At 39.2% G+C, this 22,530-nt stretch overlaps 2 protein-coding genes across 11 annotated transcripts in view; one reads left to right on the plus strand and one right to left on the minus strand.

Moving 5' to 3' along the window:
- Positions 1–7,776, plus strand: part of AVL9 (AVL9 cell migration associated) — a 43,283-nt gene extending 35,507 nt beyond the window's left edge. For 4 of the 5 annotated variants that reach the window (XM_068675055.1, XM_068675057.1, XM_068675056.1 and 1 more), the window contains 2 exons: positions 1,064–1,152; positions 2,238–5,970. In XM_068675055.1, the coding sequence (XP_068531156.1) occupies positions 1,064–1,152; positions 2,238–2,332 (184 nt within the window). In that variant the 3' untranslated portion in view covers positions 2,333–5,970. Of the gene's footprint in view, positions 1–1,063; positions 1,153–2,237; positions 5,971–7,262 lie in introns of those variants that run through there. The other variant, XR_011094056.1, reaches the window with a different exon arrangement.
- Positions 7,777–9,828: 2,052 nt separating this feature from the next.
- On the minus strand, positions 9,829–22,492 carry KBTBD2 (kelch repeat and BTB domain containing 2). Of its 6 annotated transcripts, XM_068675060.1 has the most exons (5): positions 22,256–22,349; positions 22,057–22,080; positions 16,002–16,538; positions 12,993–13,158; positions 9,829–12,547 (listed from the first exon to the last, which is right to left on the minus strand). In XM_068675060.1, the coding sequence occupies exons 3-5, from the start codon at positions 16,169–16,171 to the stop codon at positions 11,012–11,014; spliced, it is 1,872 nt and encodes a 623-aa protein (XP_068531161.1). In that variant the 5' UTR covers positions 16,172–16,538; positions 22,057–22,080; positions 22,256–22,349; the 3' UTR covers positions 9,829–11,011. The 6 variants fall into 6 exon arrangements, with proteins under 6 accessions (XP_068531161.1, XP_068531163.1, XP_068531164.1 ...); XM_068675062.1 differs by lacking the exons at positions 22,057–22,080; positions 22,256–22,349 and adding an exon at positions 22,469–22,492; XM_068675063.1 differs by having other exon boundaries at positions 16,373–16,538; positions 22,057–22,371.
- Between the last annotated feature and the right edge of the window lie 38 nt (positions 22,493–22,530).

Raw genomic sequence — 22,530 nt, forward strand, 5'->3', positions numbered from 1 at the left:
AGATGAAATTTCTGTGATGACAATTGAGAATTGCAAACAAATCAAGATTTGTAACAAGATAATTGCCTTCAATAAGCTGTCTGCTGATAGCAGCTCTTACTTTTAATGACTGGTCCGTGTAGAAAGACCTGAAAAATCTGAAAGGTGTAGAAGCATCTACAATTTTTGGCGTGCCCTAATTTTGTTTTTGAAAGGAGAGACTCCTCTACTGTTCTGAGTAGTCTCAAGTGAGTGTAAAAGGTTCTGTAGTTCTTAATTTCTCTAGTTATAAAAAATATTTTAAAATAATATATTTTGCAAATTGAGTCTAAACTTGTTCTTGATCTACTCTGTTCTTTCTGCTTTTTTCATTTACACTGAAGGTTTTGAAAGTATTCAAGTTAATAAAACAAAGTCGTGAATACGGACAAGAATGTAACAACACAGCACGTCACTAAGTTCAACATAAATAAGTTTGCAAAGTCTGAAATGCGGACTTGAATGTTATGATTTAAGCAAATTTTATTTTCAAGTCATCGCACTCATGCAATGGAACTGATTGCTTTTGTGCTTTCCTTTCCAAGTGTCTTTATCCTTTCATAGTGTCTTTATTCTTTTCACGTTTTTAATCAAATGTATGAGAGTGAACTAGACTTCATCAAAAATTTGATGTTAGGGCAAGATACAAAGTACATTCTACATGGAAAAAAGAATAACAACTGTTCAGTAACACTATTTTGTTTGAAGCTAATAGTTAGGGCTAGAACTTTACAAAGCAGGATTTTCAGTAGTTTTGGAATGTGGAACAAATATGTATTTTGGTAAATGGTAGGAAAGATACTAGCACGTTCTATAAAAATGAAATGTTGGGTATTTTGATTCCTGTCTTGCTGGCTGTGTCTCATCTTCCTCAGAGAAGCTTGCCCAACTGGGTAAGACGTATGCAACCTATACAGGAATTATGGACTTGATACTGCTATATAGATCTGTGTGTGTATAGATAGTTATTTTAACTATACACTTCATGTATGTACACCTGGAATTAATGTCAGTTGACTAAGTCTTCAGTATCTCTCTTGTTTAGCTCCGTGCAAAACAGTGAACGTGGAAAGAAGATTGGAAACGTGATGGTTTCCACTAGCAGAAATGTTGTGCAAACAGGAAAAGCTGTAGGTAAGAAACTTATTTTGAACCAGCTTGGATCTAAAAACATGAAACTGAGGAAGTTCAGCCTGGATGTTAAAAAAAAGTTTCTTCACTGAGAGGGTGGTTGGAAGCTGCAACAGGCTCCCTAGGGAAGTGGTCATAGCAGCAAGCCTGGCGGAGTTCAAGAAGCAATTGGACGACACTTAGACATGGGGTTTGATTTTGGGGTGGTCCTGTGTGGAGCCAGGAGTTGGACTTGATGATCCTTGTGGCTCCCTTCCAGCTGAGGAGATTTTATGATTCTAGTTCATTTTTTAAAGAAGCATCCTATATCTCAGTTTTATTTCATTTTAAGCCAAGTGTAATTTATAATATACATACAAAACAGAGCAACGTTTTGAGAGGCAAAGGTGCTGACTGGGGCCCTGTATATTGCATAATAGTGGAAAGAGAAGCAGCTAGGCCAAAAAAAAATAGTGTTAATTCCGCCTCCAGCATGGACTGGAGATGGAGGTAGGAAGAGAGATGTTCAGGTAAAAGCTTTTGTGTAATGTAGGAGTGCTTAGACCACAACACTATCTTCTGCATTGAGCTGTTCTCACTTTTATATCACTTTGAAACTATACAGGGCTGACTGAACTCCTAGGAAGAACTTGTGGCAGTTTCTGCAGGTTTTTGCAATAGGCTGTAATTTTCTGGGAAGGTATTTGTTGTGCTTGAATAGGGGCACCTTCATCACGTTATCTTCCAGTGCAAGAAAATGTGAGTTCGCCAGCAGGAGAGATAAGAGTGCTATAGTTGTTCTATAGTTGCTTTGCCAAACGTTGTTCAGCCTGTTGTTTTTTTTTTTTTCACTCCATTGATGTCTTGCTACTTTCTTTGCTGCGTTCTCTGGCAAGGAGAGCTTTTCAGTTAGTATGTCTAGCAAGTCGTCCAGGGCAAAGGACAATGGAGGCCATTTCTGCTGAGCTAGTGCGCTGAAGTTCTTTGAATGTTTTCTGACACATAATTTGGGCTTAGGTTTTAAATTCCAAATTGGAGAACTGGTTGTTTGGTGCATTTAATTATTTATTTATTTGACTATGAACCCTTTCTTTTGTTTTACAACGCAGGTCAGTCGGTTGGAGGAGCCTTCACAAGTGCAAAGTCAGCCATGTCATCATGGTTTTCCACTTTTACACAGTCAACCCAAAGCCTTGGTGACTAGGTGATTGTTTTGCACAGTGCTGCTGAATGTTTCAGGTGCAATGGTTTCTCTGAGCTGTAAAAAGACTGCTCCAAAACATAGGAGTGGAGACTAACTATCCAGGACCAAAACAAGGCATATGTTGCTTGCAAGCAGATATGGAATGTTATCATTCGCTTTCACTAGAAGTATAGAATGGTGAGTGTCTGCATACGATGGGATGGCATTTGCTGTGTATTGGTTGTGTTTAAAATGACTACTTTTCTTTAAATCTGAGCCTTTATAAATATATGAGCAAACAGGGCTTGTTGCAAGCCAAATGTGTTTGACTTTAGATTTGTACATTTTCTTGGATGTTGAAGATATTTATGTAAAGTAGTTATATTTTTCAATCCAAGTAGCCAAATGTTAGTGAATTCTTATAAATAGGCAGAGTATGATTACTGATTCATCTTCAGGTTGTTTTAGAGAATGTCTGCAAAAAGTATAGGTGCAGAAGCCTTTAAAGGGTTCAAAGCTAGGTAGCACTTTTTTGGTCCCACCTACAAACTGGAATCAGCCAGATGCAGAGGAAGACTGGCTGACTAAAGGGTGTTTCTCCTTTCTCATCTGTAGCCATACACAATTAATCTGTCTCTAGCTCTCTTTGTGTCTGCAAATCTGTACAACAATTGTAAAATCAGTATTTTCCTGATGTTATGTGGTGGGCCTTCATAACTTTGCTTATGTTTTGGCTGTGTTTTACCCTGGGGTATGAACAGGATTCCAGTTGGAGAGATCTCTTCAAGAAAAGTATTAGAAAACAATTGGCCAAAATTGGGATTGAACCGTAGAGAAAGACCTCACAAAACTGTTAGGATATAATTAACACCATTAATGCAATTACATGCATATGAATACAAGTATTAAAATTACTTAAACTAGCACAGTAGCAAACTCTGCATATTTTTTTGTTGCCAGTAAAGTTATGAAGACTCTTCCAAACAAAAATCAACTATACAGATTTTTCTTTGTCTACTCAGGGAATGTTCTATTTGGATAACTAATTTTTTCATATCTTCACCAGAACTGAGGGAGCATCTGAAACAGCTCAGTTCTTATCCTTGAATGAAAGAATATAATAGTTTATTTGAAAAGATGTGGTATAATGCTGTATTTCATATGGAATGTGCACGTGGTGTCTTCTGTATGCAAACATATTCCACATCCTACATTTTGTGCTCTCGAGACAGATTATTTCCTGTTCCTTGCAACATGAATGTGTCTATGCCTTCTAACATCCCCACGTGATAGCTGTTAACATTTCCTGCATTACATCATCAAGTATTCCAACCTTCCAGTATTGGAAGGCTCTCTGTTTATTCCCTCATCAGTATTTATTAGTGTTCTGCAATTTTCTTTTCCAGGGCCAAGTTTTCAAGTCAAAGTTATTTCTTCTATTCCTCAAATAAAATAGCTGTACAAGAGATAAATAAATAAGAAGGTTCTAATGTAATTTCTTTTAAGAAGTTCTGATTTCTTCAGGTGCATTTGAAAAGCTAACAGGAAAGTCAAACTTGCATCACATAGTTCCATCTCCAGCAATGTAAATTTCAGTTTTAGTGCTTCAAGTAGTGATTCAGAAAGACAAGATCTTTTTTAAAGTGTTAATTAATTTTTTCCAGGACAAGTTAGATAGAACAGCCATGGAAAACCTGAAAGTACACAGCTGATTTGAGTAGCTTCATTTGAAAAGGGCAAAAAGTACACCTAAAGCTCTACTTAATCTACTGCTTCTGACATACAAGTAAAAGTATCTGCAGAACCTTATATATTGCTCCTGGTCTGTGTATATGTATATCTCCTAAAATTTCTGATATTCTTTTCTGTTCTATTCCGCAACTCTGTAATAGTCAATTATATCTTTTTAAAGATTAAGAAATACTTGTAGGAAGACCTGTGGTGCAATAAGACTAGGGATGCAGTTATTCACGATGATTCTAGAGCTTTCTGATTCAGCTTGCAGATAAGAAAATAATCACTTGCTGTTATGAAATCGCTATCGTTACCTGTTGTCTGGGTTTTAAGTGGTCAGGCTTCATGTTGTAGTGAAGACTGAATATGATCTGAAACATTTAAGCACCTACAAAATTAACTTCAGCAACTTAATTTAAACTTAGGAGCTCACAGTAGGGCCAGACAAGTGGTTAACACATGTACAAGTTATAGAAACAGGACCTTACTGGGTCCTTTTTAATAGCCTTGCCTGTGTCACCTCTTCACCTCAGCTGTTCTGTAGAATTCTCCTTTGCCCCAGATTTGTACAGCTGATTTGTTAGTTCTCTGCATTTCCCTCACTCCCACAAACTCCCTTGCTGATCCAGGGATTTTAGAAAACTGAGTGGCTTTTTTTTCTTTTTGCATTTTTGATTCATCTGAGGAAAGGCAGAATAAGGTGCCCTCTGCATTGCAAAGCTGATGGCTGCTTGCTGCTCTGTGTAGGGCCAGTACTACAATGCTTCACCATTCTCCTATGGATAGTAAAGAAGACCTGACAGATCTCTTTCCCCATCTGTGGAGTCAAAACATGCAACTTGATCAAAAGTATTTTCCTTTATGTTTCACCACAAGGTTGGAATAAGAAACCTGTATTCATTTTCAGATTTTAAGAATCACCATCCTGCTAGCAGGTTGGACAGTGATTTAAACTCATGCAGTGGGTAGAGATGAGACAATCATCATAATAAGTTGTCTTCATTAATGTGTATGCTTGCTCTTTGACATTTGCTTAAACTTGCTTTTGGTCTGTAGGAGGGATAGCAGCTACTGAGTTTCATCTGAATTCACGTAGTCATCTTTATTTGTTGGTTGTGACTTCTTCAGGTAAATCCAGTATGAATGCAAGTTACTTTCTTCCCCTCTGTTTTAAAATTTCCAATACAAGTATTATTACTTTTTCAAAGGGATTTAAGCAGCCAACTTTCATTTCAAAGACATCTGTTTCTGCACAGCAAGAAGTACAAAGTACTAAAGGTGGCAGCGCCTCTTGTGAGTAAACCATGAAGGCATTGTTACAGCTCAGTCATAATGTTATGTTGCAAAGGTAATTCTGATCATTATAATGTGCAGTGTGAACTGATTTACAGATAATACAACAACACTTTTCTCAGCTTTCTGGCGTCAAAGCATCAACCTCCACTGTTTGTAGGTACCAACATTTGAGGAACTTCCTGTTGAGTATACACAGCTACAAGTCCCCAAAATAACACAAAATTAAGTATAATTGACCTAATACTTCATTTGACTAAAACGTTCAGCATTTTTCATTGTTGTCATGTCATAACCTTAATTCATGTGCGTATCTGACAGCTTTTTCCTCAAACGTAGCAATGTAATAATCATTTTTATATCACTCTCCTAGTACATTGCATTTGTTTGACTTTGTACATCTGTTTTAAGCACCTTTGTAATTAAATTTAGTATTTTGTCGAAACAAGCTTCTTACTTCCATAAAAATTATTACTAAGCAGAGAAACGAATGTGGCTGTATTTAATTGTAAAAATGGAGGTGTGAATGCAGTTTTTAAACATAGAAACTGTTACTTGATAATTGAAAATACAAGTAATGTATTTGATTTTCCTTGTGCTGCTTGAAAATAAATACATCCAGCCTATTTAAAGCTCTGTCTGTTCGAAAACCTATATTAATTTGAGAAGTTAATCCCATTAGAAGACACTAGCAGGCATGTGTTTTTGGTATTGATAGCTGCTTGTAAGACACTGTCAGTCTTTTTGAACCTTGTCTTGTACTTAAACTGATTATGGAAGTTGCTTTTGCAAATTTGGGGTGAGAGTATCATCTAGTGTGAGGTTTTATTCCCTTCTGGGTTCTGCTTGTTGTGAATCAAGTTAAAGTCTTCAGTAGGTCGCCGGCATCTCTCACACCAGTAAGAACTTTAGGTAGGACTGTAAAATTTTGAACTGGGTTTAGTTTCAAAATAATGCATAGTTGACGTGGATTGCAGTATTTAGTCAAAATCAGGATGCTGAATAAATTAATTGCTGTACGTTCATCTCTATGCAATCATCAGGTATTCGTTGAAGGTTTATCTTAGAACTTGAAAACTTCTACCGGAACTACCAAATCATGGTTGGCTAGGCACAGGGACAAATTACTGGTTGCAGTAGGAGGAAACTAATGGCCTCGAAGAACACTTAGTAGACAAAGCATATGTCTGAAAAAATGTTGTAATTCTCTAAAACTGTAAATAAATAAATCTGACCATATGCAAGTAGTTGTTCAAAGACAGTAAAAAATAAGCTCATATCATGTTCACGCAGTGCAATTGTACTTCATTTAGTTATTACTAGAAAGCATTATGAAGAGCCTTTATAAAAGGTGGAAACATTACATTATAGTAACGCAATTAAAAATTTATGAAGAATTCCTTCACTGTTTTTACTTTTTAATACTGTAGTAGAGGAGAGATGGAAGAGGTGCAGAGCTTTAATTGTGTGATGTTTCTGTTCTTGACGCTGTTCTTTATCACACACTGGAAGTACCATTTAGGTTTATATATAATACATTTGAAGATGGATCACTTCTTTTAGGGTCAGTGAAGTGGTAAACTTGCTCTCCTTATTTTGTTCCCCGTAAGGAGACACGATGCATGTGTGTGACATCTGCACAGACAGCTAGACTTCCAAGTCTTACTACAGCCAAGATTAAGCTATCTTGTTGAGTCCTTTATTTCTGTAAGGTTTCAAAGTTTCCTAATTATAGACAATTGATAGATTTTTGTTGTTGTTGTTATGTAGCCTAAATTTACTAATATTGATGAAAGCATAATTACTGTTTTCCTCAGTAGTAGCAAAGAACTACAGAATCATAGAATATCCTAAATTAGAAGGGACCCACAAGGATCATCGAGTACAAACACGTACAAAATCCTCTTTTCTTGTCTTTTTCTAGATCACTGAGGAGGTAGGAGTGGTTTCTAGATGAGGTGAACATTAAGAAAATCAAGAACGTTTAGACTGAATGAAGAACGCTTACCTAATGTGAAGGCAGATACAGAGTTGTTTTCTTGTCATAAGAACCTTGTGGGGATAGTACCACTTGATACTACCGGAAACAGATGGAAAATACCTAAGAAGCAAACCCAGTTGCTCTCTTACCTCTAAATTCAAAGACTTTACAAAATGCACACAGAAACACGGTGCAGGACTTGAAAAGCAGAGGTGTATCAGGAAGTGGCAGAAAAGGCTGAGGTGAATGTCTAATACCAGATGTGGTTATAGACCTTTGCTGCTCTTGATAAATTGCATGTATGAGTTTCGTAATGCTGTGCCCCAAAAAATAAGTATGTCCGCTTAAATGGTGGAAATCCTTTCTCAATTTTTTCCCTTTGATAAGAACACGTGCTCAGAATTAAATTAGCTAGCAATACCTCCTGCGCTTCCTAAATAAAATTTCAGCATGAAGATTTAGCTTGATGTCTAGCATTTATTTTGAATTGACTAGATGTTACATCACTATCTTTTTAGCACTTTTAAAAAAATTTTGTCCTGCTTTCTGGATCTTGACGCATAGTGATGCATTAGAGGTGCCAAGGAATGCATGTCTGTATTCAGTACACTGTTTAACATTTTAGGGAATTAATTCACTTAATGCTTCAGGTGAGCAGTCATACTTCAGCAGTGGTGTATCTACAACGCTTGGACAGCTTTGCTGCACCAACAAAAAGGTTTAGTTTAAGGGCAAACCTGCTCCAGAGCCTGCCCAAGGTAAAGCTCCTTTCCTGTAGGAATCCAGATCCAAAAGGAGGAAATTCCAGAAGGTAGCTGTACATGGAAGCAGAGCAGGAGCAGCACTGTCCTGCTGCTGCTAAGTTGTGTCCACGGGTGTTACTCAGCACTACTGCAATGTGGAGGGAGCTAGCGCAGCTTTTCAGAAGCATTGAGAAGTAGAAGAAGAAATGATATGAAGTACCAGGTAGTGCTTTAAAACTTTTTAATTACCTTTAAAGTTTTATCAAGTCATTGTTCCTAAAAGTCAACTTACCCATCTTCTGTTCTCCATCACCTTGACACAATAAACTGCCCTAATTTTGACTATTCCCCCTAGAACAAAAATTAAATTTGCAATTCAGGTACATAGTTAAACTGTGGATGCACTAAAAATATTAAAAATATCCTCTTTTTATTACTTCAGGTAGGGGGAACTTTACAGGGGACTTTGTTTCTTTTCTGGTAGAAATACTTTAAACTCCTTGTGAACATAGCAAAACTTGAGGACATGTGAAGCTGTCATTAAAACGTGTATGTAAATGGACTTCAAAGTCAAGTACAGGTTGAATAGGCTAACATTAGGCAGAAGCTTTGTAGTGAGATACTATTTTAGAAGTCTTTGAAGGCTTTAATCATCTTTGCTCTATTTATAAAATGAGAACTGCATTTTTTCAGCTGTTTTTGTTCTCACAGAAGTTTTTCTCTAATTTACCACTAGTGGCCATTTCCCGGCACATGACAATGCTTAGCCTGCAGAGTTTCCTTCTCAAATGATGAAAGGAAGGAATTCAGACTTCAGACTAGCATTTGCCAGCTGTTTTCCTTTGGGGGTCAAATACTGACTGCGGCAGCTAGTTGTGTAAGTGAACTAATAGTATGTCTTACACAAAGTCACTAGAGCCCTCTTAGACACTTGGCAAGTCTTGTCCTTAAGTACTGTATTATTACAGTTAATTTTACATAAGGTACTACGCTACATGGCCTTACACCAGCAAACTGTTCTAAATAGTATAAAATGCAGAGTAACAGGAAGTCGTGTAGATCTTCTATATTTTACACTTTGTTTTCAGATGTATACAATGAAGGATAGTTCTTCCAGGTACTTATCAAGCAGCTGTGACTTAGGAAGTAGGTGAGTAAGGAGCAGTTTAGGTTTTACCTCACTTGTTTTTGTAAGAAATCATGTACAAGCTTTTAAACTCAAGTTGAAAGTTCTCAGTAACAGAACACACCCTTCAGTAGCTGTAGATCATCTGCACTTGAATTTAGGCGTGTCGTAAAGCCTGACCTGTTGTGGTACAGCTTGATAAAGTAGGCCTATGGGAGAACAATCTCCAGCATTAATGGCTGGAGTTGCCAAGATCCCCCCAGTATTCGTGCCTGAGGTAGGTGATTCGCAAACCTGCACGACAAAGCAGTAATCTGTTCTAATCACAGGCCGGGTTACAGGAAAGCAACATCAGCAGGATCCTGAGTTGCTTCTCCCCTCTTAACTAAGCAATTCAGCTATCAAAACAAGTTGATGTAAATGCAGACATGTTGCCATCTTTGTAGTTCAAGTTCTGTGTCATGCTCGGAGTGACTTGCATACCTACATGTAATTTCCACCATAACGAGTTAACATATACACCTCCAAGTTTTCCACAGCTTAACTATTTGACATTGCCTTCAATAAATAACATGCTGCTGTTTAGGGGTAAGGGGGCACAACTGTATCAGCTTCAAGCAGAAAACACACCCAAACTCAGTTGGATTCAGTCTTTTTTAATAAATTAATGTCATTCAAAATACAGTGCCAGAACATGATGCAGCTGAACATGCTAGTAAGGTCTGTCATGAAGCACCTGTGTTCATGTTAGGTTGGCGGTGCCCCGCTACTGCTAGTGGTTCCTGGGATTAATGCCAGAGCAGCACTAGTCTCTGCTCTCCTGCACACCGAGCACAGGAAATTCCTGAACTGTTGCTTCCCCCCCTCCCCGCAAAGTAAAAAACCTGATAGCTAAGGGATATCTATACACAATCACACTACAGTAATGCTTGTTATTAAATTAACAGAAAATAAAGACCTGGTTAATCCACACTAAAACTTTGTTTTACAATGGAAAAATACATCAGCAGCAGGAAGTAATATACATGAGCCAATGTTACTGTAATACAGAATGTGGAGGCATTTACTGATTAAAGCTCCACATAGACCCGCACTATGAGGGCTGACAATTCCTATTGCAAGCCCAGCAACTTAAGTCCACACCTGGTAAACTACCAGCTGCTTGGAAGACCTGTATTCTAAACAGACAGGTATAAGTTAGTGAAAATAAGAGTACATGCACCTAATAGTACAGCTTGACTGAACCTGCAGTCATTTCGCCCTGCACATTACCATACAATGGAAGATCTACCCTTCCTACCACAGGTAGATCCATGGGATTTGTTTTTTTGTTTTCTTTAATGGCATTACTATACCAACATGGATATTAGTATTAAGTGCAGCACAGTCCTTTAATTAGGCCACACTTACAATTATATAACTAGCACTTAAGTAGAATATCCAGAAGTAGTTCAAATATAACTGGAAGATACTTTCAAAACAGTTGTGACATCATCCTAGAAATAGTAACTACTCTTTTTCTGAAGCTAATTTTCCTGAACCAAGACTTTATAGAACTAGAAATTAATTCTTTAGACAAGTCAGATGCTTAAGCTCATGATATACATATATGTTTCTCAATTATTGGATAATAGTATTTCAGATAATGGAAGCATATCTGCTCATTTCACTGATTCATACTCAATTGCTGCAACTGTTAGGTAGGGCATACAAATAAAATTCATGAAGGACAGGTTTGACATTTCTCTTTCCAGACCTGTTCTTTCACAATCATTTATTTCAAGGTAACTGCACAGAATCAGTTGTGCAGTCTAAGTGGGGAGCTATACAGGCGGAAAAGTAACCATCTCCCCATCCAGCTCAAATTCGTCTGCTCCATCAGGTGAAAAGAGATACGTCGGAGGTTTCCACGGGGACTCTTCAAGGCAAGACGGGTACAGCTTTCCTACAGTGCACCGGAAGTCCTTCCCCAGGTCCCACAGCACACGTTCGGATATGTGCTGTCTCAGAAACCAGCGGTCGAGTTCCAGGTCATACTGATAAGTGGCATACTTGGCTCGCTCATTCATGTGGGTTTCTCGTATGAAGACACACAAAGAATTAGAGATGACAACGGCTCTAACGCACGGGTCGGAATAGCGCTTGGCAGGGATATTAGCTGCCATTCTCCACTCATTTTTATTCACATCGTAGATTTCCACAGTTACGGAAGACCCATCTACAGTACTACTGGGGAGCCGTATACCAGAATTGCTGGCAATATGCAGTCCTCCAATGTAGAATATTTTATCGCCAAAAGCAGCAGCTGAAGCAAAACATCTACTTGTCTGTCGCATAGCCATTTCTACCCAAGCATCTGACCTGGGAAAATAACAGTACATCAAGTTGTGTGCCATTACGTAAATGCAGTTGTGAACTGCTACTGCTGTGCTCCACTGCCACGCGCAAGGCAACGGGCTTACCATGGTCCATTCATCTTTTTCAGTGTCGTATCTTTCTACAGTTCTCCTGTTGAGCTCTCCGCCAACACTGTCACCTCCAATTGCATAGATGTATCCTTCACAACAGACCAGGGATGGCTTTATACGAACAAAGAGCATCGGTGTCTTTGGGAACCACGTGTTTTGCTGTGCATCAAACCAGTAAAAGCAATTCACAGTTCTGAAGGCAGCCTGGAGTTTGCTGCTTTTACTATGATTGGTTTTCGTGCTTTTCAGAGGAACTTGCCCCCCTGCTATATAGATATCATTGTCGGGAGTTACAAGCGTGCCAACCTTATGCAAGTCAGCAGGAGGGTTGCAGAGTTTGTAAACTTTTTCTGCCTGTGGGCTGTAACAGACAGAAGAATAAAGACTACCAGGGTTTTCAGCAGCAGCTTCAATGAATATCATCATCTCCTCTTTTGTCATACCGAGTCTGGGCTTGAAAAACTTGGGCATAGATTTGTACAATCCTTGCACCACCACTGATTTATCGTTGGGTGGTAAGCCTTGAAACCAGGCTCTCTGCGTTACTTCTGAAAGTGCATCGATACGGATTTGGCTAAGAACAGAGGACAAATACTGCGATCGCGATTCCGTGTTGTACTCCAGCCATAACATAGCAGCTTCACGAACTGTCTCCTCCTTTTCCACGTTTAAATTGTCACTGCTTAAAATATCTATCAGTAGATCATGTGACAGTTGCATGAAAGCTTCCTGGTGGTACACAGCTGTGAACTTGTGCTCTACCATTCTTTTAGCACTCTGTTTTAACTCCTCGCAGCTGAAGAGATCAGCAAAACTTAAAAGACGCACACAATTTTCTGCATTAATTTTTTTGATTAAGTATTCCCTACACCGCTGTAGCACATCGTCTACCTGTAATGCAAAGAGAAAAGACACTGAGTACTGCCACATACACTCTATGCCTTCACTTACCAGCAGCAGGTTAAAGTACCTGTATTTAAACAGCAGAGTTTAGGCCTGGAATATTCTGTGTGTGTACACACAGGCATGCACAAAAATACAGCAGTGACTTAAGAGATTCATGCAGATTTAGGAAATTGCATTATGATGGCTGCTTGAGAAACTAATGATACAAACATGGTAAGTGCACTGCTTTGCTTCCACCCTCCACAGGGCCATAAAGGAAAGAGGGATGTGTACATGAAATGCATCTTGCAGGCAACTACTCTCTGTACTAAGGAAATTGAATGTGAATATTTTGAAATGACTAAACAGAAAGGATTATCTAACAAGTTAAAGAAAAAATGGTTCAGAGATGAGAAGTAGTTATTCCCCACTCAGAGGAAAACACTCCTACCTGTAAGAAGCAGGCAGTCTCATAAAGCTGTTCCACCGTGCTGTCACTTATTGCCAAGTTACCCGTGTATGCGTAAGCTATGATAATTTGTAGCGTGGCTGCATCCACATTCCTCAGGTGTACATGTGTTTGTTTACTTTCACTTAGCCCGCTCATGAACATGGCTCTGAAGAAAAATATACATATTAACAATAAGTACTGGTGGTTCTTATCTTAAGCAGTCACTTTATCACTTTTAAGACTTCAGTGATTATACACCAAAAGGTAAACAGTCTTTTTGGTCGTCTTTTTACATGTATTTAGTATTTTCCTTAGGCCACCATCAGGTAATAAAGATAAAGCACTTGTACCAAACATTCAAAAAGGAACACAGTGCCTTCTATAGAAGAACTTTACATATATGCAAACTATTTTGCGTTAATCAGCAGAGAATTCTAATTCTGAAATTTTAAACTTCTCTGTTAGGCAATAAGAGGGAAGAAATATCCTTCAGAAAAGGCTATTCATACATATAAAGATAGGTTTGACTCTAAAATGAAAAGAAACAGATCTATGGAAAGGACTGAGATAAGTCACATTAAAAAGCATGCTTCTCTGGAAGAAAGAGAAAGCTCAGAAAATGGAGCAAGCAGTAGCACTCCATGAAATATTTCTTATATACTATTCACATTATGCAGTAAACTTCAAGTTTGTAGACAAAAATCAATGGCAGATTGTATCAGACCTGGTCTGAGAAAACTAATAATCCCTTCAGTATCTCTATTACACCTTCCTGAAAAACACAGGCATTTTAAAGAAAAGGTTATTACTTCCCTAATGCTTTATATACCTATTTCCCATTATGTTGCCTTTTTTTTGTTTGTTTTTACAGTTGTAACACAGTTAAGTAATTGAACTCTGGTACTATGAACCAGGTACATGCTCATTTTCTTAAAATGGCTGAAATCCCTTTTAAGACCTTTATATTAATTCAGGTTTGGTAGTAGTGGTGATATGGCAAACTCAGCTTAAGCTCCTTTAAATGTGAAGCTTTTGGGGAAACCAGACCTGAGAGAAGTTTGGAGGGACAGCGAGCGCACCCTGTAGTTCCACCTGTGGGTGCAGAGGTGAAGGCACCATGGAGATGCACTCGATGAGCAAAGCCATTCCACATATACCTGAAAGACGGTGCCCCACCACCACTCCTCCTGCCCCAACTCCATCTCTGTCCTCTTCCAATCTCCTTAACTCAGACAACCTGCATTTTGGGGGGGGCGAAATCACTGGCTAAGTGAGTGCCTCAACTTGCCAGGCAGGTTGTTAAAGGTAAACAAGACACTAAGCGTACCAGAAAGGCTCCTCTTCGTGGAAATTGAGGGGGAGCTGTTACAGATTGTGGCTCTAGCGCGTGCCTGCACACAACTGAGCAGCATGTGCCAAAGCTGGCCTGTTTCTAGCAGTGCTTAAGCACAGATTTGGAAGGTAAGCTGCCTGCAGTTGTAACCAATGACTGGATCATTAAGAGATGCTTTTCTGTTCTTCCCCCTCTCCCCACAGCTGCCTTCAGGGCTATCAATTTTTCATAATAAGGCTAAATTTAGGAAACTGAGCATCTTTATAAAAACCAAACTAGAGAAGAAAAAACAGAATATGACAAAACCACAAGCTTGGTACTACTTTTAGCCAGTGCCAAAACCTCATTCCATAAATAATAAACGCACATCTGAATAAGAGATTTGACTGCATATTCTAATGCTTCACACTGCATGGACTCATGACAGCTTTCCAACCTTATGATTAGCCACCCACACTAAATCTGGCCACATTTCCAGGGGCTGTTATTTAAGACTGTTGGAACAGTGTCATCTGCAGCAGGCCAACAGCAATAATCATTATCTAGCGATCACACAATACTTGTTGCTAAAAATTGTACCAGATTCATCTGAGATGAAAAAAGGAACCAAAACAATAGCAGTGAGAAAAACTTATGTGAAAGGAACTCATCTTGCAGTAGTTTCTCACATTAAGTTACACACTAATACAAGCAAACAGACAGAATACATGCAACATTTTAAAAGTGTTCTGTATAGGGAGACCAACCCATCAGGAAAACAATTTGTAAACCTCCTGATGAAATGGGAAAGAAAAGTTAGAATCACTGCACAGTGCATCAGGAAGACAGAATATGCACAGATGTCCCCAAGACTAGTTTCAAACTTCAAAATTCCTTCCAGGTAAGCAGATTAATTGTACTGTTACTAACAAAGAATGATTAATCACTGCATAAAAATGCATGATGTCCCATCTAGGGCTTACTATAAAAGAATCTACAAAAGCAGTAGCACTTCTCAGATCTTATTAGCAAAAAGTTTTGAAAAGACAAAAATCAAGACATCCAGGGAGCAGAAGCTACTGGATTAAGAACTCCAACAGCATCTCAGTGAGGGGAAAAAAAAAGTGTGTTGTGTTACAGCAAGACTCAGGCAAGTGTCTGGCTTCTTTGCTGAGCAGAGAAAAAAAACAGATGATTCAGAAAAGGAAGCCACAAGCTCACACAGCACTCCCTACTTTCAGCAGAGGCTTCTGCTAAGAAAGTACCGATAATAAATGCAACAATGAGACTACCACATCCAGCTCTCAATAATCTCTAGTTACCTTACCTTGGGAGGAGGGGGGAAGGAGGGGAGAACAAACATCTTTTTAATCTTTTCTAAGTATGAAAAATAAGAAATTTACTAATTATACAGATTTGATTAACACCCCAGAGAACAGTAACCATCACAAGTGTGACTTTCGTTTTGCACTTACTATAGAAAACTACAATATCTATCCTGAGTAAGTAAAAAGATGCTGGAAAATGTATTTTACTCTTTTGATGTTGGAAAGTAATGACAGTTTGTGACTTGCTTGCTACACTGTTCTCTACAATGCTCTGCAACACATTATTTGTTAGTCAATTAAGTAATACCACACTCAAAACCAGATACCATAGATTTCCTTGAATTAACAGCTCCTGCTTTGAATACTTACCTGAAATACGAGCTGCACGTTGCAAGAACCATCTTATGGCAGGGAAATTCGGTGCCCTCAACAATCAATACTATGTCAGTCAGCAACTGCTGCTCATAAAAGAATTTTAACTGCTCCAGCAAGGACACAGCATATTCACTATTTATCTGCCTCTCGTCCTGGGTAGACATGACTGTATTCCATTAATATTTCCAGGACCAGAGTGAAAAGTGAAGACCTTTTTACCAGAGAAAGGTCAGCTGAATATTTCTGAAGTAACCAGGGAAGAAACTGCAAGAGATCTGTAGCGTTCAGAGGCAATACTGATTAAAAAAAAAGAAAAAGCAGTGTTATCTTGAACTGCTGAATCAATGTTTCAGACTTTGACCTACATTAGGTCATCATTCTTTGATTCGATGTCACAATCTTTTCAGAGACTTTCAAGAGTATCTGCAGGGCTCCTGTTGATATTTATGACGCAGCAAACCAACAACCAAAAGCAAATTCTGAGGTAGGTTCCATGGTAGCATCTCATGATCAATGGCTGCACTTGAGTGACTGAAAGCAGGAAAATAAAATTGACATTAGCACTTGTCCAAGAAACAGTTTTTCCTTTTAAGCTACCCCTTAAAAGTAACTAACAACCTTATTTCTAAATAAGTACATACTACTTGCACAAAAATTCTCGTAGAAAGAAAATTTAACAACAACAATATCAAAAGAGAAAAGCAGAAGAGTTTGCATATTCTCATTCTTGATTCTCATCAAGATCTAGGCCCATAAACTAAGATAATTTGTCCATACAGCTTCTAAGGCTGGAGAGAAAAACAAGGTTCAGGAAGACTAATCCTCTTCCAAGAGATAGCCAGTTCTCCCCACTGAGTATACCTGCATATTTCCTTCAACCAAGGCAAAGAGCTGCTTAATACAAACATGAAAAAAGTAACTTTTTTCCTGTTGGTATGGTTTTGTCTACTCAAGTCCTATCAGTACCAGGCCTACTAAGAATATTAATGCTGTTTCTTCAGTATCCCATCATTTTCCAACTAAAGTCAACATCATAGTCAATCCACTTGTTTCACCTTTGACACTCAACTATAGAACAAGCAGAAACAGAGCTTAAGAGTTTGAAATCCTAACAACCTATATTTGCAAAGCTTATTTGATTCATCGCCTCCATGCAGAGGGGCTTCATGTATTGACATTCCCCATGCCATTTTTCCCCCCTTCTAAGCCATTTCAATACAGCCAGGTAAGCATGACCACTGCTGACAGGGGAATAGAAAAATAAGGTAGAAGTAGCAAAGGAATGCTGGAATAGCATAATTCAAAAAAACTTGGAGTCATTATAAAAGCAATGACCACAGGTTGCCCAAGTCTGTTTTCTTGTTTGGACATTTCTACTTGTCTTAAAAAGGGTTCAGGTTCCACACCACCCCCATCTTCATAATTAAGAATGGGAAAGTTACGACAGTAAAATTGTCGCCATAAAGGCCCATCAGAATACCGTATCTATCAAATGCTTCCACATTAATTTAGTATTGCACTGTTCTCTTACAGTCCAAAACTGAGTAGTAACTAGTAACACACTTGTCAAATGTCTAAGACATCGTTATCACTGCAGTTCATGAAGAACGGTGAATGCAGAAATACACTTTTACCTGAAATGACATACTTGAAATTCCACACAAACTTCCAAGATTTAGTGCAAGGTGAAGGTGAATCCCTGCCAGCCATATCAAAGATATGTTTCAGCAGAGCTCTGCCCGTAGCACAGTTTAAAAACAGCTGTCTAACATTCACTCAAGCGGATATGGTTAATTAATACCACTTTCATTACTTCTAATTTAATGTCACTGATCTATTTCTTTTTTAGTGAATATGCACAAATAGTGATCTCAAGCTCTTGTGTTTAACTGGTTATATAACTGGAAAAATAAATATAAAAAAAAAATCAAAGCCCATGTTCACAAGAAGCCAGTTAAATAAGTAGAAAAGATGTTAATATTTGGAAGAGAACGGGAAGACTGCTATGTGCTGTAATAACAGATATTCGCATGAATTCTTGACTTTGTACCTTCAAGTTTCAGGTGCACTTAAATGCTGAAGTCAATAAACCAGATGTCTATCAAGAAATTTGCTTATCCAAAGCAAGGACTTGCCACAAGTCACGTCGACTTTTCACCAGGTGAGTACACCCCCTATCTGTACGTTTACTGACCACTATCCTGGTCATCTGATAATACCTTAATGTGCAACCTAATCTATTGACAGATTTTACACTGAACTTTATATGGCTACGGAGACACGCAGACTTCCTAAGTGCATTAGACCCACAGAAATAAATAGCTCGTGGCTCTCCTGGTATCCAGGGTCTCTCTACAGCATTGTTTTTCCTGGCTTAGGAGTAAAGTTTCAACAATACAAGCTGGTGCACTGCACTTGGTTCAGGCAAAACATCAGTATTACTACGCTATGGTAACAATGACTTCTTTTATTAAAGCTTCCAATTCTGATGTAATTTTAAAGACTATAAATCTTCAGGAACAGGAAAAAAAGAGCAAAACTTCAGTATACACTGTTCTAGTCATCAAGTAACAGAATCAATTCAAGGGTCTCATGGAGAAATTGATGTACACCGGCTAGTAAGATTAAATACATTTTTGGCAATGTGGCTGACAGTCAATGACTGAAAAAGCAGACCTGTTCAACAGAAGACAAGTTGAAACTGTGAAATTAATTACTATAAATAGCCAGAACATTTGAGTATGACTCCTGGTGGCAGAAAAGATTGAGGAGATGACAGGAGTCTTGTTGCAGAACATTTATGTGATGTGAACCACCTTTAAACTGTAAATTCACAAAGCTGGACTCTGGTATACAGCTGATCTGGCACACTCTCTCATGCATGACGTGTACCAGTGGGTCTTCTGTTGGTAGGAACACGCAATGCACTGAACTCCTGCTTCCCACATCCACACTGCATTTTGCTGCCAATGATAACCATTTGCTAAAGAACAGAATTTTGTATTTGTCACAAAATCCAAAGTTCCATCCTACTCCCTTCTAGTGGAACCATGCTAAATTCTTAGGAGAACAGTTCATCAGGAATCTCTAATAAGTGAATTTTTGTCCTGGGTAACTTCTTTGAAGTCAGCTGTTTAAAACAGGATGGTAGATTGTAGCTGCTGGAAGGTCATAGTGGTACTGGACTGCTAACTAAGTCAAGATGTTACCCAGCAATCCAAACTAACTCCGTATCAAGCTGGAGAGGATCATGAAGTAACAGGCGGATAAGAAGGTTTGTTTTTAATAATTTTAATGAGGTGGCTTTAACTCTCATTCAAGTGCTTCAAAATCTGTATCAGATCATTACAAAAGTTAGTCAAACGTTACTGAGTTAAGGGAAAACCTATTAATTGTTTTTCTTGAACCTGATTGTCTTCTGAGGTCAGGGGAAGATTAACAAATGGAGATACATCCTGTACTACAAGCATGAAAGTGTTGCTCTACATCATCTCTACAATATAAATTGAACTATTATCTACTATTTCCAACATAAATGGAAAATAGTGAGAAATATAGATATATTTCTCAACTAGACTAATTTGTCTTTATCTTTTTTATTTAAAACCAAGAAACAGCTTTTTTTTTTTCTCCAAACTGCAATAAGGGCAAAACAGATGTTTCATTGTTAACGTCTATGTTTTCATACTAGGAAGTGTGAAAAAAAAGTATACAAAAGAAAAAAGAAAAAGTATACTTTCTTCTGAAAATGCCATTGAGAAGTCTGCCAGATTGCATGCCTAACTTCCAGTGAAGTTCATGGAAATGCACAGAGACCTATGAAATCCTCACCAGTTCCTATCTGCATCTTCAACCATCTAAGCATCTCTTGAACTAACTTCACCAGCTACAACCAACACTTCAATAAGCCTGCACGTTTGGGGAAAAAAACAATACACACCTTATTTCCCTGGACATTCAACCTTTCTAACCTCGTTTTAACTAATAAGAAGCTTTAAATACTACTTTTGTGCACTTTTAATCGAATTCCAATTCCCATCCAAGTGCAGCTTCACAAAAATCACAAGTAAAAACATGTCTAAAGAAGTGAGTCATTCACTATTTTTAACATAATGAAATGTCAGAATTAAGAACCAAACAACCCCTAAGCCAAACTACACAGCAAGTGTGTAGAGAGCACAATGAAAGTACCAAGTTTAGGTACTTTAATACACAGTTACCATGAACAACATGCTGCTACAAATCAACATGTTTTCAAAGTGATTATACCAACTAATGGCAAGGGGAATAGAAATACTAAAAATGATTAAAATCAATTATTTAAATCAATAGACCTAGCCAACTAATCTCAAAGATAGTAAAGAGAGAAGAAAAAGGAGTTGGAAGCTCTAGATTCCTGAGTAACGTATCAAATTTGCATCCTTGGCAGCAAAAATGAAATAGGTAATTGATGAAGCAGTTCCAGACTTGAAAGTTTTCCTCTCTTCTAAAGCCATCAAAGGTATCTTTGATACCACTGTAGTGCAGAAACCTGAGGACACTGAGGAGATTCTAATGAGGCAAGACCTTGAACTCTCACAAAAGCTAAGGATGGATTTATTCCTACAATGGTTTTATCTCAAAAACTACTGTTCACTTGGAAACTAATACTATTTTCCATATGTATTGTGACTGGAAGCAAGTTACAACTTTGAGGTCGGTAAACTTTCTGGAACCGGACAGAAGCTAGAGACTGGAAGTGCCAGACTCCATGCTAACAACATGTTTGGTCGCAATGCACTCCTCAGTACCTGTTTCTTTCCTGTTTTTCTGCTCCTAAAGGAAGTTATACACTAAAGGAAATACCTGCTCAGAAATAAAATTAGCACTAGATAAACCAGCAACTTAACTTGGCAACTGGCCTTCTGTGTTGAGCAGAGGTAGTTTCCATTCCCAAGGGTGTTTCTGTTTTGTTGAAAGACCTGACCTGTCTTGGAAAATTAACCTTTGAAAATAAGTGGGCCACAAATGTCTCTAGCAAGATCCAGCCACATATCCTGCATGTATAGAAAAGTGTTTTCTTTCTCTGAACTCTAGTATGTTAATGAAGGTAGACAGCTTTCTTTAAGAACTTAAACTGCACTGTACAAGTATGCATCATTCCCACAAATATCATCGTATCTCAGTGATTATTTAACTATAAATTTAAGTATTTCTACATTAAGAAATTAGAAAAATAATTAATGCAGTTTAACTAACCATAAATTACTTCCTGAAACGTTAGAGACTTAAAATGGATACCTTGTTTATCCTTGTAAAGTTTATTCTCCTAGTGCAACGGCTACTAAATTAAGGAAGAGACATTTTTGGATTTGCACCAATTATGGTCTGTTTCACAATCACATGACCAAAATCAAAACATCTGCCTAAAAAAAAAACAAAAAAACAATCAAACATGCTAAGCAGCAACATCCTTCTCTCTGTTCCTGCATGATGCTAGGGATGCAGCACAAAGTATAACCGGATCCTTTCACTGAGGCTAAACATATCCTCGCAATAATTTAAGGTGTGACACCTGTACCCAAATTGTGAGACTATACAACTTCCATATTGGAGTATATTAAAATATTGAACTTTTAAGGGTTTCTAAAATACATCATCTTAACAGAACTCACGCAGACGTTGCCCTAGATGAGCTCGCAACAGAACACAGTATTTCAGGTCCCCAATGATCACAACAAGGTGACGTAGAAAGCCAAGCTTTGGCTTTGCGGGGAAACCTCAAAACGCAGACGCTAAACACGGCGACAACCCATCCCTAAATCATTGTTCAACTCATTTCACAACCAGCAAGACGCCTATCCTGCTCGTAGCAACAACAACCACTGGAACATCTCCGGCACGCCGCCGGTTGATTCTAAAGCTATTTTACGACCCTTTACTCCGCGCTTCGCCTACAAAACCCCACACCAAGAGGGGGCCACCTCTACAAACCCACACACAACCACCGCCGCCCACCCACGGCCGTTCGCGCAACCCCTCCCGGAGGCCCCCTCCCGCCCGGCCCTACCTGCTGCCGCTCGGCCTCACGAGGCTGGAAGAGAGCAGGAAGGGGCCCGGGTTAGGGCTGGGGGCGGGGGGGGGGGGGGTGTTTGTAGCCACTCCCTCACCTCCAGCTCCAGCGCCAGCCCCTGCCCACCGGGGCCCGGCCCGGCCCGGCCCGGCCCTGCCCCTTCCCTCAGCCCCCGGCCCGGCCCGGTGGGACCGACCTCCCGGCGTGTCCCCTGCCGCCTCAGCGTCCCCAGGGCGGGCGGGCAGCGAGCGGGGCGAGGATGAGGAGGAAGAGGAAGAAGAGGAGGAGGAGGAGGAGGAGGAGGAGGAGGGGGGAGGGGGAGGGGGCGGTGGATCCGGTCCCGCCCGTGCTGCGGAGGCGGTGCCCGGCACGGCGCAGGCGCTCTCCGCCCCCCCCCCTCCCGCCTCACCTCGCCTCGCCTCGCGCCGCGGCCGTTACGCGGCGCCGCGCACGCGCGCAGCTGGGGAGGTG

The sequence above is a fragment of the Anas acuta genome, chromosome 2, assembly GCF_963932015.1.
Source record: "Anas acuta chromosome 2, bAnaAcu1.1, whole genome shotgun sequence".
NCBI classification, from domain to species: domain Eukaryota; kingdom Metazoa; phylum Chordata; class Aves; order Anseriformes; family Anatidae; genus Anas; species Anas acuta.